The sequence below is a fragment of the Bos mutus genome, chromosome 9 (genome assembly GCF_027580195.1).
Source record: "Bos mutus isolate GX-2022 chromosome 9, NWIPB_WYAK_1.1, whole genome shotgun sequence".
Taxonomy (NCBI): Eukaryota; Metazoa; Chordata; class Mammalia; order Artiodactyla; family Bovidae; genus Bos; species Bos mutus.
Window position 1 is genome coordinate 42177968 of NC_091625.1, and position 15983 is coordinate 42193950.

Genomic DNA, 15983 nt, shown 5'->3' on the forward strand with positions numbered 1-15983 from the left:
TAAGTGATTCATCTATGCTATTTCGTTTAATACGGTACCTGTAGGACTCAATGATTATGAAACTGGGCCTCACAGAGTTTACCTCAGCTTTCCGAGATTGCCAGCTAGTAATTCAGGTTTGTCTGACTCTTTAGGCCACATTCCATTTTAATCTGATGGGTAAATTATCACAAAATATTGTTTCATTTTCTTTCCTGAAATTTTCTTCTATAGCTGATATTGCTCTGAAAGCAATTCCAGGAAAGGGGCTTTTAACATATTTTATTCGAGGTTGCATCTTTTAATGAGTTAACAAAACTAAGCCACAGAATGGGTAATCATCCCAAAATGATCTTCAGAGATATTTTAAAGCAAGATTTCTGCTCTTAAGCCCAACTTCCCTCTTTTCTAACCCCACATGGCTGATCAGTTCTTTTTTAGAGCTAGCACACTCTCTCATTTATTGCTCATCACACTAATTCCTTATCTGTATGTCTCTGGGGAGGTTCTTGAAGGCCCAGTGTTGATGGCATGCCTTGTCACTCTTTGTACCCTCAATACACCAGGATTCTCTTTTTAAGAAAATATTTTATTTATTTATTTGGCTATATTGTGTCTTAGTTGCAGCATGTAAGATCTTTTGTTGCAGTAAATGGAATCTCTAGTTGTATCTTGTAGGCTCCAGAGCATACAGGCTTCAGTAGCAGCCCACAGGCATGTAGGGTCTAGTTCCCGATTAGGGATTGAACTGCATTGCAAAACAGATTCTTAACCTCTGCACCATCAGGGAAAACTTACCCCAAAATTCCAGGATACTTATAATGCCTGGTAAATAATAGAAGTTAAATAACTTTGAAAGGGTGAAGGGTCAGCAAGACTTAACTTTGCTTGTGGCAAAAAGGAAAGGAAATAGATAAGGATCCAGTAATTCAGGAACTTGAATTTATCATTTACATAGTGTAAATCCATTCTTGTGGATTTTAAGATTTTGAGCCAAAACTGTCCAGAAGATGAAACAATGTTTTGTCATCATTTACCCACCAGATTTTTAAAAATGCATGAATAATATATGTTCATTGTAGAAAAGTTTGGACAGTGTAAAAGAGGCAAAAAAGAAAATGAAAACCCCTCTATTTCCATTATTTAGAGATAGCTACTGATACATTTTGGTGAACAGCTTTCCAGAATATTTTCCTGTTCATAAGAAGTATATTAATATTATATGTGGGCCTAAGTATTTGAAATGGTACCATAGAAGCAAATACTTATTTAAGAAGCAAAGATTTTCTTCCTTTGTAAGTGAACCTGGTACCAATAAATGTTAGCTGCTATTGTTTTATTACAGTTATTATTAATGATGTCATTATTTGATTATAACAAAATATTAAATGCTTATAATGCATATGTGCTCCATTGCTCAGTTGTGTCAGACTCTTTGTGACCCCATGGACTATAGGCTGCCAGGCTCCTCTGTCCATGGAATTTTCCAAGCAAGAATACTGGAGTGGGTTGCCATTTCCTCCTCCAGGATATCTTCCTGACCCAGGGATCAAACCTGCGTCTCCTGCTTTGACAGGGAGATTCTTTACCACTGAGCCACCTGGGAAGCCCCCAAAAGCTTATAATAAATATGAATTATTTTTATAAGGTTTTTTGGGCCTCAGGTTGTTGTTTGGGAAGTCTAAGAATACTCAGATTGTATTTTTTTCTTTTGTTTGGTTACAGAATTCTTCAGAGAGTCATAGTTGTGCCAGAAGCCTTTTAATGGCAGATAGAATGCAAATAGTTGTGATTCTGTCTGAGTTTTTTAATTCCACATGGCAGAAGGCAAATTGTGCAAGTAAGTAACTCTTTCACTTTCATTTTTGAAGTTGTATTTCAATAGTATAGATGTCAGATTTTACTTTAGTGAATTTTGAACTCTGAAAATTTTAAAATACTCTTTATTACTAAATTTAAATGAATTTTGATTAGCATCATGGTTTATTAGTGAGAACATCTTGGGCAAATACTGAAAGCCAGCAAAGAGTAGCAGTTAACAGTGAGCTTTGCAATCAGATCTGAATCTTGTTCTAAGCTCTGTGACTTATTCTATCTTAACCTACTACTGTCAGACCTTGGGCATATAATTTTGCCTCTTGGAGCTTCAGTTTCCTCACCTGTAAATTCATGGTAATATTGGAACCTACTTTACCTGATAGTTTTGAAGATTAAATGAAATAAATTGCGTATAGCTCTTAGCTCAGTACCAGGCATATAGTTACTGTTCACGGAATGTTAACTGCTTAATAATTATGATGTTTATAATAATCTGTCAAATGGTGGTAGGGGGAGGTGGTAACATCAGTTCCAGCAGGTTTGTGGGCTTGTATGTATTTGTATAATGAAATGAGATTTATTTTCAGGCATTCTTTGGAAAAATTAAAGTTATTATTTCAATTCATAAGTGTTTTTAAAACCAACTATGTATTAGGAAATTCTTGTTTTCCATATCTTATAATTTAGTGAAGAAGAAAGTTAGAGTTACAATATAACCTAAGGTGACAATAAATGCTACAAAAACATCATAGAGTTCTTGGGAAAATTGAAAAAAATCAGATTGACAAGAATTTGAAGTGACTTCCAGGAGGAGGTACCTTTTGATCCTACACCTTTATGACTGGACATGATTTCAGTAAGTAGAGACAAGAGAAAGGACACTGCAGATAGAGAGGCATCCTGAACAAAGGCACAGAGATACAAAACAGTAATAGACATTACAGGATGCTGGAAGCACAGTGGGAGGTGAACTTGGAAAGGGAAAGTAGGACTTTGACCTATATAGTAGTTTATCACTTATGCCAACATTTTTCATACTGCTTAGAGCATCAGCATAGTACTATGAAGTGGTTATATACTGTAGTATCTTGGGAACTTACAATACACATGGAATATTAAAGTCAGTGAGGACTATAGGTTAAAATTTTTCAAATATCACTTAACCTAGCACTTTCTGAATGTTTTTAAACTGTAAAAATCCTTTTTTTTCCTGTGGAACCCCAATGGAAGGGAGAGACCAGTGAGGAAATTTTTACAATGGTTTAGGCAAGAGGCAAAGAAAATGTGAAGTAGGGCATGGGCTGTAAAAATAAAAAGGACAGAATGAATTAAAAATCTGTGTACCTGTAAGTCATTAAGGAGTTTAACTTTTCTAAGGACTTTGTCTTTTTGTTTAGTTCATATGACGATGGAAAAAAGACTCCCTGCTAAGGTTCTTTCCTTTGTAGTATACCATGGATATTGGATATTAACTCTTTTCATTTTGTTTCTATTAATTCAGATTTTCTAGTAATTTGAACAGAGGCTTGGCTGACAGCTAACTTTTTTTTTTTTAAGGCAAAATCTTTACTTTTTGGAGTAAAACTTTTTAGTATAAATATGATTGAACAGTTTGTTTAACATAAACAGAAGAGCTGTTTTTAAGTATTATTAAGCCCTTCACAAAAATCCATTGATAGATGAAGTGAGTGAAGTGAAAGTCTCTCAGTCATGTCCAGCTCTTTGCAACCCCATGGACTATATTGTCCATGGAATTCTCTAGGCCAGAATACTGGAATGGGTAGGCTTTTAATTCTTCAGGGAATCTTCCCAACCCAGGGATCAAACCCAGGTCTCCTGCATTGCAGGTAGATTCTTTACCAGCTGAGCCACAAGGGAAGCTCAAGAACACTGGAGTGGGTAGCCTATCCCTTCTCCAACAGATCTTCCTGACACAGGAATCAAATTGGGGTCTCCTGCATTGCAGGTAGATTCTTTACCAACTGAACTGAAAAATATGTTAATTGCAAATAATTTAAAATCAGTTCATTAGAATAAATGGGGTATATGTTGGGGTTCACTTCTTTTGACTGATGTTGTTGTTCAGTTGCTAAGTCATCTCTGACTCTTTGTGACCCTATGAACTGCAGCATGCCAGACTTCCCTGTTCTTTACCATTTCCTGGAGTTTGCTCAACTCATGTTCATTGAGTCAGTGATGCCATCCAACCATCTCATCCTCTGTCACCCTCTTCTCCTCTTGCCCTCAATCTTTCCCAGCATCAAGGTCTTTTCCAATGAGTTGGCTCTTTGTGTCAGGTGGCCAAAGTATTGGAACTTCAGCATCAGTCCTTCCAATGAATATTCAGAGTTGATTTCCTTTAAGATTAACTGGTTTGATCTCCTTGCTGTCCAAGACACTCACAAGAGTCTTCTCCAGCACCACAGTTCAAAAGTATCAATTTTTTGGCACTCAGCCTTCTTTCTGGTCCAGCTCTCACATTTGTACGTGAGTACTAGAAAAACCAATGCTTTGACTATACGGACCTTTGTCGGCAGTGATGTCTCTGCTTTTTAATAATGCTGTCTAGGTTTGTCATAGCTCTCGTTCCAAGGAGCAAGTGTCTTTTAATCTCATGGCTGCAGCCACTGTCCGTAATGATTTTGGAGCCCAGGAAAATAAAATCTGTTACTGTTTCCACTTTTCCCTATTTGTTATGAAGTGATAGGACTGGATGCCATGATCTTAGTTTTTTGAATGTTGAGTTTTAAGCCAACTTTTTCACTCTTTTCTTTCACCTTCATCAAGAGACTCTTTAGTTCCTTTTCACTTTCTGCAATTAAAGTGGTATCATCTGCATATCTAAGATTGCTAATATTTCTCCCAGACATCTTGATTCCAGCTTGTGAGTCATCCCAGCATTTTGCATGATGTACTCTGCATACAAGTTAAATAAGCAGTGTAACAATATATAGCCTTGATGCACTCCTTTCCCAATTTTGAAGCCATCCATTGTTCCATGTCCATTTCTAACTGTTGCTTCTTGTCCTGCATACAGGCTTCTCAGGAGACAGGTAAGGTGGTCTAATATTCCCATTTCTTTAAGAATTTGACCTGATGTTACTTTATATATGTGAGAGGTAAAGCATCTTTTCTTTAAAAGGTATTTTGTAATGAATTTACCAATTGAAAGAAGCTTTCTTCTCTAGTTATTTTCTAAAAAAGGAAAAAAACATTTTGCTGCATACTTACTCAGTATGGCAGGTATAAAACTCTTTAGAATAAATTCTTAGGGTGCTTTGTTTGCCTTTGTTTTTCTATGAGGCATCCTATCTTGAAAATATTCCTTGATTGGACTTCTGAAGAAAAAATGAAATGTTTACTCCCTAATTAAAATTAATTTGCCCAAAATGTATGGCCAAGCAGGGTGCAGAGAAGTATGACATCTTTTGGAGAATTATATAGCTAGGTGGGCAGAAAAGAAAGAAAGACTTAATTTTCATTCTACTTACATTTGTATCCTTTGGATTATATACCATGTGCATTTAATACCTAGTCAAAAATACATAAAATTTAAAAAAACTTGACAAATGGTCCAAATCTGCTGTGATTATTTGTATGTTAGATGTAATTAGAAAGATTGGCTATTTTCTTTTCCCAGATTATGCATCCATAAAAATTGTCTTCCATTCATTGTTTCACATTTTAAAATGTATCACAGTTTATATTCTGTATTTTATATGGAAATAAAATAGTTTTATAAATTTGTACTCCTCAGCAGTTCTCCCTTGGGCATTCATTCTAAAATAATTATCTTACCTAGAAATGAATAATCTATACCAAATTACCTGGAAACACTTCTAATTATGTTCTCTGAAATCTGCTCAATAAAGATATTATGAACATTTTCTGAAAATTTTAAAGAATTGTTCAAAAAACTTTGAATTTTCACCAAAATTTAACAAGACATTGTTACTTGAGCAACATAGTGTTTTCTTACAAAGTAGTGAGAAAAGAAATTTGAAGAAAGGGAAAAATGAGCTAAAGAAGGTGAGTAATAAGTCAGCAGTTAAATAATATTTCTCAATTTCATAACACTTGGCTCATTTGAACTTCACAATAAGCCCTGTGAAGTAGAATGAAGGCTCAGAAAGTGTAAAGGAATTACAGATCAAGAGTGTGGAACTAAAATCAAAAGGCTTTAAGAAAAGACTGTATTCATGAGTTAAGGCCTAATTTTGTTTTTTAAGTTCTATTTGATAAATTAATTGCACAGTCTCCATTTTAAGAAATATAGATACATTTTAGCCCTACAAAGTTTAATGTTTATGCTATGTACATGTTTGATATTATAGAAAACCTAGTCTTTTACTAAAAATAGAAATGTAAAATATTCTTTTTTTTCTATCATGCTACATAAAATTAAAAGTAGATAATGCGAAAAAAATGTCTTTAGTAAAGCCGCACATTTTCTAATGTTAATCCTCAGCAATGATCAGGAATCCGGCATCGGGTTCTGAGACAATCACATCTTTAGCAACCAGGTCTATTAAACCACTGATTTCGTGAGATCCTCACTCTATTTTCTTTATAAATGATGCTATAGGCTTCTCTGTGTTTGTGTGTGTGTGTGCGTGTGTATGTGTGTGCGCGCGCACACGCGCATACTAAGTCACTCAGTCATATCTGACTCTTTGTGACCCCATGGACAATAGCCCACCAGGCTCCTCTCTCTGTCCATGGGATTCTCCAGGCAAGAATACCGGATCAGGGTGCCATTCCCTTCTCCAGGCGATCTTGTGGACTTAGGGATCAAATCTGTGTTTCTTGTGTCTCCTGTATTGGCAGGCAGATTCTTACCACTAGTGCCACCTGGGAAGCCCCAGGCTTCTGTTTACCTTGTACTTAGCAATCTGTTTGTTACCTATTCAGTCATTGTTTGTTTTAAATATTTGGCCTTTTATGCTATGCTATGCTAAGTCACTTCAGCCATGTCCGACTCTGTGTGACCCCATAGACGGCAGCCTACCAGGCTCCCCTGTCCCTGGGATTCTCCAGGCAAGAACACTGGAGGGGGTTGCCATTTCCTTCTCCAATGCATGAAAGTGAAAAGTGAAAGTGAAGTTGCTCAGTCGTGTCCAACTCTTAGCGACCCCATGGACTGCAGCCCACCAGGCTCCTCCGTCCATGGGATTTTCCAGGCAAGAGTACTGGAGTGGGGTGCCATTGCCTTCTCCGATTTGGCCTTTGGAAACAGGTAAAAGAATGAATACAAAGAATATTTACTCTTTTAATAAAATGGAAGAAAGCAATCATGTCACACTATAATTTTAAATGAATTTGTGTCTGATCAGACAGAAGTTTGCCTAGGATGTTGTCATTTTGTACTGTAGGAGACCAAATGTGCTATCCCAAAATATGCCTCTTTGGCGTGAGGGTTATTTCAAGCTTATTATTTTGAGAAACAGTAGACACTGTTTCTCAGGAGAAGCTCTGAAAACAGAGTAGAAATAACCATTTTGTTTAGAAATTTATATTTATAAAGGAAATCTCTGTTTATAAGAGTGTCTCCGTCTCTACACCAGGAAGAAAATGATGACTTTAAATCACAAGAAAATCTTGTAAATGGAGAAAGCAGGGACATAAACCTGCATAACCTTGTACTTGCTTATGTTACTTTTCCTAGTCACTTCACCACTGACCTCCTCTACACCCATCTTTCTTTGTTTTTACCTGAATATTATATTCAAGCCTAAATTCTAAACTACCTCTTTGAGTTACTCAATTTCCTTTTGTATCTTCCATGTATATGTGACATATACAAGTTAACAAACTTCTGTTAGTTTTTCTCCTACTGATCTGACTTTTGTCACAGGGGTCCCAGCTGAGAACTTAGAAGGGTAGAGGGAAAATTACTTTTCCTCCCCTATAGTATATACATAAAAACTGCAATATAAATATTCAAAAATATAGATTATTTGCCTTTTTATTTAAACACAAAACACTGGTCAGTTTTCTCAGAGTTTGTATAAAATTGTTAAATACAAGCCATGATCCCTTTTATCTCAGTTAACTTTATGTGGTGATCTAGTTATTAAATTTACAAATATAGAGCTGATAAGGGATGCCAGCAATAGAGACCTTTCAGTTCAGTTCAGTTCAGTTCAGTTACTCAGTCGTGTCCAACTCTTCACGACCCCATGAATCGCAGCACACCAGGCCTCCCTGTCCATCACCAACTCCTGGAGTTGACTCAGACTCACGTCCATCGAGTCAGTGATGCCATCTAGCCATCTCATCCTCTGTCGTCCCCTTCTCCTCCTGCCCCCAATCCCTCCCAGCATCAGAGTCTTTTCCAATGAGTCAACTCTTCGCATGAGGTGGCCAAAGTACTGGAGTTTCAGCTTTAGCATCATTCCTTCCAAAGAAATCCCAGGGCTGATCTCCTTCAGAATGGACTGGTTGGATCTCCTTGCAGTCCAAGGGATTCTCAAGAGTCTTCTCCAACACCACAGTTCAAAAGCATCAACCTTTAGTGGTAACTAATCTGGAGTCTATTCCATCTGGCATCTAAAAGATAAAATGGGAAGGAAAAAAATTACAAAGGAAGAACAAAACTTACTGATGTGTTTTTCAAACTTGCTTTTAACTGAAACTTAAACCAATATGTGATCCATTTTGTAGGCATGTATCTTCTGATATAAAATGACTATTCCTTTTTCATCTTCTATGCTAAGAAAATGTAAAACTATAATTACATAGTTTAAAACCTTTTAAAGTTAATTTAAGGGGGTGTTAGGGTTTTTAAAAATAACTATTAAAAATATAAACATTTAAAAGTGTAAAAGCTAAAATATTGTTTAAAAAATCACCTTTCCTTCTATTAGACCTAGCTGTGGGTTAGTACCTAGTCTTTGCCATTATTACTTGATGAAAGGAAGGCTAGAAACTCAATAAAAGAGAGTGCCATTCTAAAACAACATTGTTAATCTACCATTGTTGTTGTTGTTCAGTCATTAAGTCATGTCCGTCTCTTTGCGACCCCATGAACCCCAAAGCAGCATGCTTTGCTTCCCTGTCCTTCACTGTCTCCCAGAGTTTGCTCAAACTCATGTCTGTTGAGTCAGTGACGCTATCTAACCATCTCTATTCTCCAATATAAAAAAAAAATTTTTAAAAGAGTGCCGTGCATTACCACTACCGTCTATTTTATATTTAGAATTTCTGTGTCTTTGAATGATATTGGTCTTTGTTAGAAATGAGTTTTGGGAAATTAAAATTCAAAAGAAATGTTAATACAACTCTTCCAATTCACATTACAAATAACATGAAAATTAATTTTTGTAGAGAGTGACTGCTAAGAGGTAAAGAAAATATATCAAGGATTTCTCTTCACAATTTTAAAGCTGTGTATTGTTGACATAAGGATAGCCTGGTTATTGAGATCCTTCTTAGTTATCTTATGCATATGACAATTGGATAATTAGTAGAGTGACCAGATTTGATGGGACCATAACTTGCTTTAAGGTAGTGTTTTGGTACTTTGTTTTTTATTTTTTTCTTTTTCAACTTTTTTGAGATGTAATTGACATGTAACATTGTTTACATTTAAGTTGTACAATGTGTTGATTTGATACAATTATATACAGAATGATTACCACCATAGTGTTGGATAACAAACATCTCCATCATGTCACAGGATTACCATTGTGTGTGTGTGTGTGATAAGAACACTTAAAATTTATTCTCTTAGCAGCTTTCAAGTATACAATACAGTATTGCTAACTAAATCACCATTCTGTACATTAGATCCCCAGAACTTGTCTCATCGTACAACTGGAGGTTTGCGCCCTTTGACCAACCACCCCCTTTACCCCCACCCACCACCCTTTGATAATCACCATTCCACTGTTTCTATGCTTTCAGCTTATGCAAGAATACTGGAGTGGGATGCCACTTCCTTCTCCAGGGGATCTTCTCAACCCAGGATCAAACCCCAGTCTCTGCACTGCAGGGGTCTCCCACATTGCAGACAGATTCTTTACTGCTGAGGCACCTTCAACTCTGAGCTACCAGGGAAGCCCATAGTTGACTATATATGTAGGAATTTATTTCTGGACTCGCCATTCTGTTCAATTGGTCACCTTTCCCCTGATAGGAGAAAATCTTCCCTAGTTGATGAAACTGCTGGAGAAGAGATTTATGACAATTGAGTTTCTTTTGGAAGCTCTGTCTTTAGGCAGGTAAGGGGGAATTCATAGAAAGCTTATCACTACATTGGCTGTTTTCCAGGTGCCTGCAGCTCAAAATAATCCTTATGGCAGATAAGCCTATGTTAGAAAGGCATATTCTGCCACTCTTCACTTTTTGTCTTGATTCTTTAAAAATCAATAATAAAACTTAATAGTTAACCAGGGTTCCATGCCTGGTCCAGGAAGATGCCACATGCCTCGGAGCAACTAAGCCTGAGCACCGCAACTCCTGAAGCCTGCGTGCCCTAGAGGCCATGCTGCAAAATGAAGACTGAGCAGAGCCAAAAATAAATAAATTAATCTTAAAAAAAAAAAGTGAACAAGAAAGTCAATTAATTGGAACCCATCTGTCCCATATTTTAGCCAAATGGTAGCATACTAAGCATTAGACACACATTTATGTCTTATAACTTTAGATATCCTATGTTCATACTTACTAAGCTTAATTATGTTGTTTAGGTAAAAAGTTGCCATACTTTAATGCTATATTTTCTGAAGCTTACCCTATTTTTCAGAAATTGGTGATTGTCCCTGTTTTTCTCTATAAAACTAGTTATGAAAAACAGCAGAGATTCTTATACAAACTCCTAACAGATGTCAAATTCTTTTATCTAAAGATGGATACATAATTCCTGTTATGATATTTAGTAGGTTTCTATGTAAGGTCTTAACTTGAACCCTTAACACCTTTAAGAATGCCTCTTGAGCTGATGCCTGAGCCCTTACTGAGCTAGAAACTGTGCTAATCTGTCCTTGATGAGGCTTCATTGGTTATCTGAGATGAGGAAAATTCATAATGACCATTTCACTTATAGTGCTTATAGGAAGCTTTATTATTACTAATATTTCTTATTAATTTCTAAACTATATAGCTTCTCACTGCTTGTAACCATATGTTCCCAATTCTTACAAAAGGATAAAAGGAATTTCACTGGAGTTCCTTTGTTTTAGATCAGAAAGTCAGAGCTCTTTAATAATGAAGACATTTTTAATCTCATTATGTAAGTAAATTCCTTTGTGCTTTATAATATCACTAATGATCACTGAAAGATTTTTGATAGTGCTGCATTAATGCAGTACTTAATAAGATGACCGGTCTATATTAGCTTTTAGTTTAATTTTCAAATTATTTCAAATGAAAAGGAATGGCTGTTAGTAAAATAAGAGGAATTAAGTTCTTTGTTGTTCAGAGAAGCTTCTTTTTTTTAAATTATTTTTTCTTTTGTTTTTATTTTTCATTATTCTATAAATTACCTTTTTATAAAGAAATTACTTCAGTTACATATTTTGTATAGAAGAAATTGCCATTGCTCTCTCTTTTATACGGCAATACAGGGGTATACACCCACCCCCTGTGCCATGACATGGCTCATTATATACAGATGTATAATTGTTGTAGGTGAAATTTTATTCCCTCTACCTCCCTACAAAATGTCAACTACAAAACCTGTAAACCACTTCAATCTTTTTTTTTTTTTTTTTTTTTTAACGAGGCAATTTATTAACCCAGCATCATTTGTTCTAATGCTTCTTGTTGGCAGCTGCCACCTGTCCAGCGATTCTGTCCAGATCTCTCTGTCCCTGAGGCGTCAGTTTGCGGCCCCCATCTTGGTCCTTTTCCACCATTTTCAGCCCCTCCAGGGCTTGGAGGACCCGCCGGGCCACGCTCTTGGAGCCTCTGCTGAAGTGGCTGGGCATGACGCTGTTCCTCTGGCGCCCCATAGATCTTGGTCATGGAGCCAACCCCAGCGCCACCCCGGAGGTACAGGTGCCGTGCCGTGGAAGCAGCTCGTGTGTAGAACCAGTTCTCATCATAGGGAGCAAGTTCTTTATGCTTGGCCAGCTTGACGGTGTCCACCCATTCAGGGACTTTCAGCTTCCCGGACTTTTTGAGGAAGGCTGCCAGAGCTCTGACGAACTCCTGCTGGTTGACATCTTTTACAGTAACTCCAGGCATCGTGCGGCCTCCGCGCTGCCAGCCAGGGGAAAGGCCACTTCAATCTTATTAGCCCATATACTAATATTATGCACGTTTGTAACTGTTTTTATTTACATATACTCTACCTCATGTGTAAAAAGATTCAAGGCTACTTTGTGATGATATTAAACCAAGATTAAGAGAGGCTTATGTTGTTATTTTTTTTAAAGAATTTAGTGTATAAACTTTTTGAAAGCCAATAGAATAACATTTTTAAATAGTAAAGAAAAAATGGTATAATTGAGATAAACTTAATTAAGAACCTGACAAGTAATTTTATATTTTAATAACTTACTAACTTGATGTATGATCCTCAGTATATCATCTTATTTCTCTGGCTGTTTCCTAATTTGTGAAGTGATCCTCAGATTTTCAAATGATAAGGTGAACGATCAGAACAGGACTTACATGTTTGAGAAGATAAAGCTGCAGAGAATGTAGAGTGCATCAGCAGGGCCCCAGGTACAGACCAGGTCCTACACTATTGGCCTATGTGAGCAGGTGAATGGAGCGGGATTCCAACTCAGCTTCTGGAGGCAGAAGCACTCTTGTAAACTACCCAAAGGCAATGTCTTTTTCCAGCTTGCATAAAGGAGTCTTAATGTACTAGTTGCCCTGTTCACCAGTTTTAGGCTTCGTCTCAGTTGCCAGCACTGAGCAGTTGATAGCAACTACCTGAATCCCTGCATGGTGTAAAATCTATGGGGAAATCTATGGGTGGTGGATGGAGGAGTGGAGGTGTGTATTTATTAATTACCCATATTAAACTTTAATTTTTTAGAGGGTAGATGTGAATATTTTGTGTTTGTGGTATTTGAAAGTGCAGGCTTAGGAATCAGACTGAGTAACAATTCCTGGTTTTTACTTATCGGTCGTGACCTTGGCAACTTCCTTAATTCCTGTCAGCCTCTGTTCCTTATTTAAAAAGTGTTCCTTATATTAAAAAGTTCTTGCCTCATGGCTTCCCTGGTGGCTCAATGATAAAGAATCCACCTGAAATGCAGGAGACTGCCTGCAACGATGTGAGTTTGATCCCTGGCTTGGGAACATTCCCTGAAAAAGGAAATGGCAACCCACTGCGGTATTCTCGCCTGAGAAATCCCATGGACAGAGGAGCCTGGCAGGCTATAGTCTATGGAGTTGAAAGATTTGGACATGACTTGGCAACCAAACCACCACCACCACCTTTCCTTATAAGATTGTTGTAAGAATTGAGTGAATGTGTTTAAAGTACAGGCATGGCACTTGGAACATAGCAACTACTCAGTTAATGTTAGCTTTCATTGTAGTGATTGTTGTTTGTAATAGTGAATACATTGCATAGTGTGTCTTATCCTAATGTTTGCTCAAGGGGAGGGAAAAAATTTTTTTTTCCTTCACCCATTTTTGGTTCTTTGATTGGAACTCTTTAATTAGACTGGCCAAAGATGGAGTAACAAGAAAAAGCAAGCAGAAGCTTATTAACATGTGCATTGCACATGCACATGTGGGAGCACCCAATGATGAGGAACTCAAAGAAATGGTTAGAATTTGGGTTTATATAACATCTTAGGCTAATCAGAGGAAAGGGATTTTGGCCTTCTGGATGTAGGAGGCAAGTTATGGGGAAGTGACCAGTAAAGTATGGTAAACAGGATTGCTTAGTAAGATTTGTTATGTAGATTTAAGTTAGAGCCTTCTCCATTGGGAAGAGTTAGTTGTTATGAGTTCTCCTTTCTCTGGAGAGGAAGACATCTTTACAAATGGAAATTTCCTTTACAAGTGTAAATTTTATTTACAAAATAAAAACTTGAACCCTGTTTTTAGTTTTTCCTGAATCTATTGGTTCTGAAAGTCCTTTAGCTCAGAATAATCCATATCCCAAAAAGGCATATTTTGAGTTGGCATATTCTGGTACTCTTCACTACTTATTCAATCTGTCTCTTATCCATTGATTTCTTTTTGTTTGCATTACCTCTTTTCTCCTGGATAGTTGCAACAGCCTTCTATCTGCTCCCAGTTGAAAGATAGTAATAGATGGCCCTGAGTGGGTATAATGTACAACTGTCAGTTGAACTGAAGAGGAACAAGAGTATGGTTGAGTACTAGAGAATAGAAAATATTTTAATATCTCTTGTGGAATAATTGGCAGGGCATCTACAAGGATTGTTTTGTGAATCTGACATTAGTTTGAATTGAGTCCCCTCATTATAACTTAAGAATTTTCTGTAGTAGCGTTCTATAACTACAGTTGGGAATAGCGAAAAGTTGTGTGCGTGCTCAGTCACTCAGTTGTGTCTGACTCTTTGTGACCCCATGGACTGTAGCCCACTGGCTCCTCTGTCCATGGAATTTTCCAGGGAAGAATACTGCGGTGGGTTGTCATTTCCTACTCTGGGGTATCTTCCCAACCCAGGCTTCTGTATTGGCAGGCAGATTCTTTACCACTGCGCCACCTGGGAAGATAATGAAGGCTTAAAATATTAATATTTGTGGTTACGTGGAACGTAAAGAGGACAAGGATTCTAGGAGCGTGAGATTGAAATGGCTGACCGTGAGTTTTAGGATGTGATGTCAGGCACTTGAACCTAGATCCCAGAGAGTAATCTGAGGGAGTACAGGGAGAGGATAAGGAATAAGAGCACAAACTGAGGATAAGGAATAGGTTCATCCAAGGAGGGGCAATAGATAGATACATTGTGCTATGTTCATGCATATAAAATAATTCAAAGGATTTAATTTGAGCTAATACTAAGTGAGAGTAGCAAGTTGCAGAGGAATATCACTTATGTGAGATTTTTAGAAAGATATGAAACAATTGTATGTATTTCCAGATGTTACTTGTAAGTCCCTGTATGAGTATTTTATGCAAAATTATCACCAGCTTGTTTCTCTGGTCTCCCAACTCACAATAGATTAGAAAGAGCAGATTTTTTAAAATTACCCTCTTTGATGCAATAACTGACCTACTATTGGAGATGGAAGAGACCCAGAACTACTAAATTTAACACAGAAAAGGATCAAAAAGCATATACATTTAGCTGAAATCAATGCAGATAAATGGTCTTATGCCTGAAATACTCCTATTAAGGCAGCGTTTGATAACTGATATTCATGATTAAGACTTTGCACTGTCAAAAAATCAGTTTCAATTTTATTTGATATATTGTTTTTACAAAGAGAGGAGAGTATGTGATTAAGATTTTCATGAAAATGGTTATGATGTTACCAAAATATTTCGGAAACTGAAAGGGGTTAAGTTTCATGTATTTGGAAAATTCTCTTAACGTGTAAAGAAACTTCATGCTTATTTGAACAGAGGTTTACAATAGTGCAAAACGGAAGGTAACAGCTTAAGAGATAAATGACTATATAATTATTGCTTGAGTTATATCAATATGCTTTTTTGGTTTCTTGACAGATTGTTTAACGAACAAAAGTGAAGAATTATCAAATAGCACAGTATACTTCCTCAACCAATTTAATCACACCTTGACCTGCTTTGAGAATAACCTTCAGGTATTTTTATATATGATACTTGAAATTAAAATGCTGTTTTGTCCAAATGAGTAATAAATAATTCCGGTTTTTATAGCACTGCTTGTTGATATTCATATACACATAGAGTGTAGAGGTAGACCTGGATTTCTACTAAATCTATTACTAGCTCTTGGGCAAATCAACAAAACTTCAGTTTTTTAATTTGTAAGGTGGGAATAGTAAGACCTACCCTGACTACCTACCTTCCACTATTTTGTAGTCAGGATCCAATGAGTTAATGAGTATGAACATATTAACTGAAGCATGTGATTGTTTAATTGAAACACAATGTTGTTCTGTCTGACAGTAATTTACTTTGACTTTGTTTATGCAATAATGTATTTTGCAGTTCAGTATGATTGTCTATAAGAAGCTTATTCTCTGCCTCAGTGTTTGCTTAAATATATTTTACCTACTTTAAAAGACTCTGTTTAGTAACATAACTTTGAGTTTTGAAT

At 36.7% G+C, this 15983-nt stretch overlaps 1 protein-coding gene and 1 pseudogene across 1 annotated transcript in view; one reads left to right on the forward strand and one right to left on the reverse strand.

Moving 5' to 3' along the window:
* Window positions 1–15983, forward strand: part of OSTM1 (osteoclastogenesis associated transmembrane protein 1) — a 41026-nt gene that overhangs the window by 5590 nt on the left and 19453 nt on the right. The window contains exons 2-3 of the mRNA XM_005898192.3: window positions 1705–1819; window positions 15407–15504. Coding sequence (XP_005898254.2) covers window positions 1705–1819; window positions 15407–15504 — 213 coding nt within the window. The remainder of the gene's footprint in view (window positions 1–1704; window positions 1820–15406; window positions 15505–15983) is intronic.
* Window positions 11485–12033, reverse strand: LOC102278898 (small ribosomal subunit protein eS19 pseudogene; annotated as a pseudogene).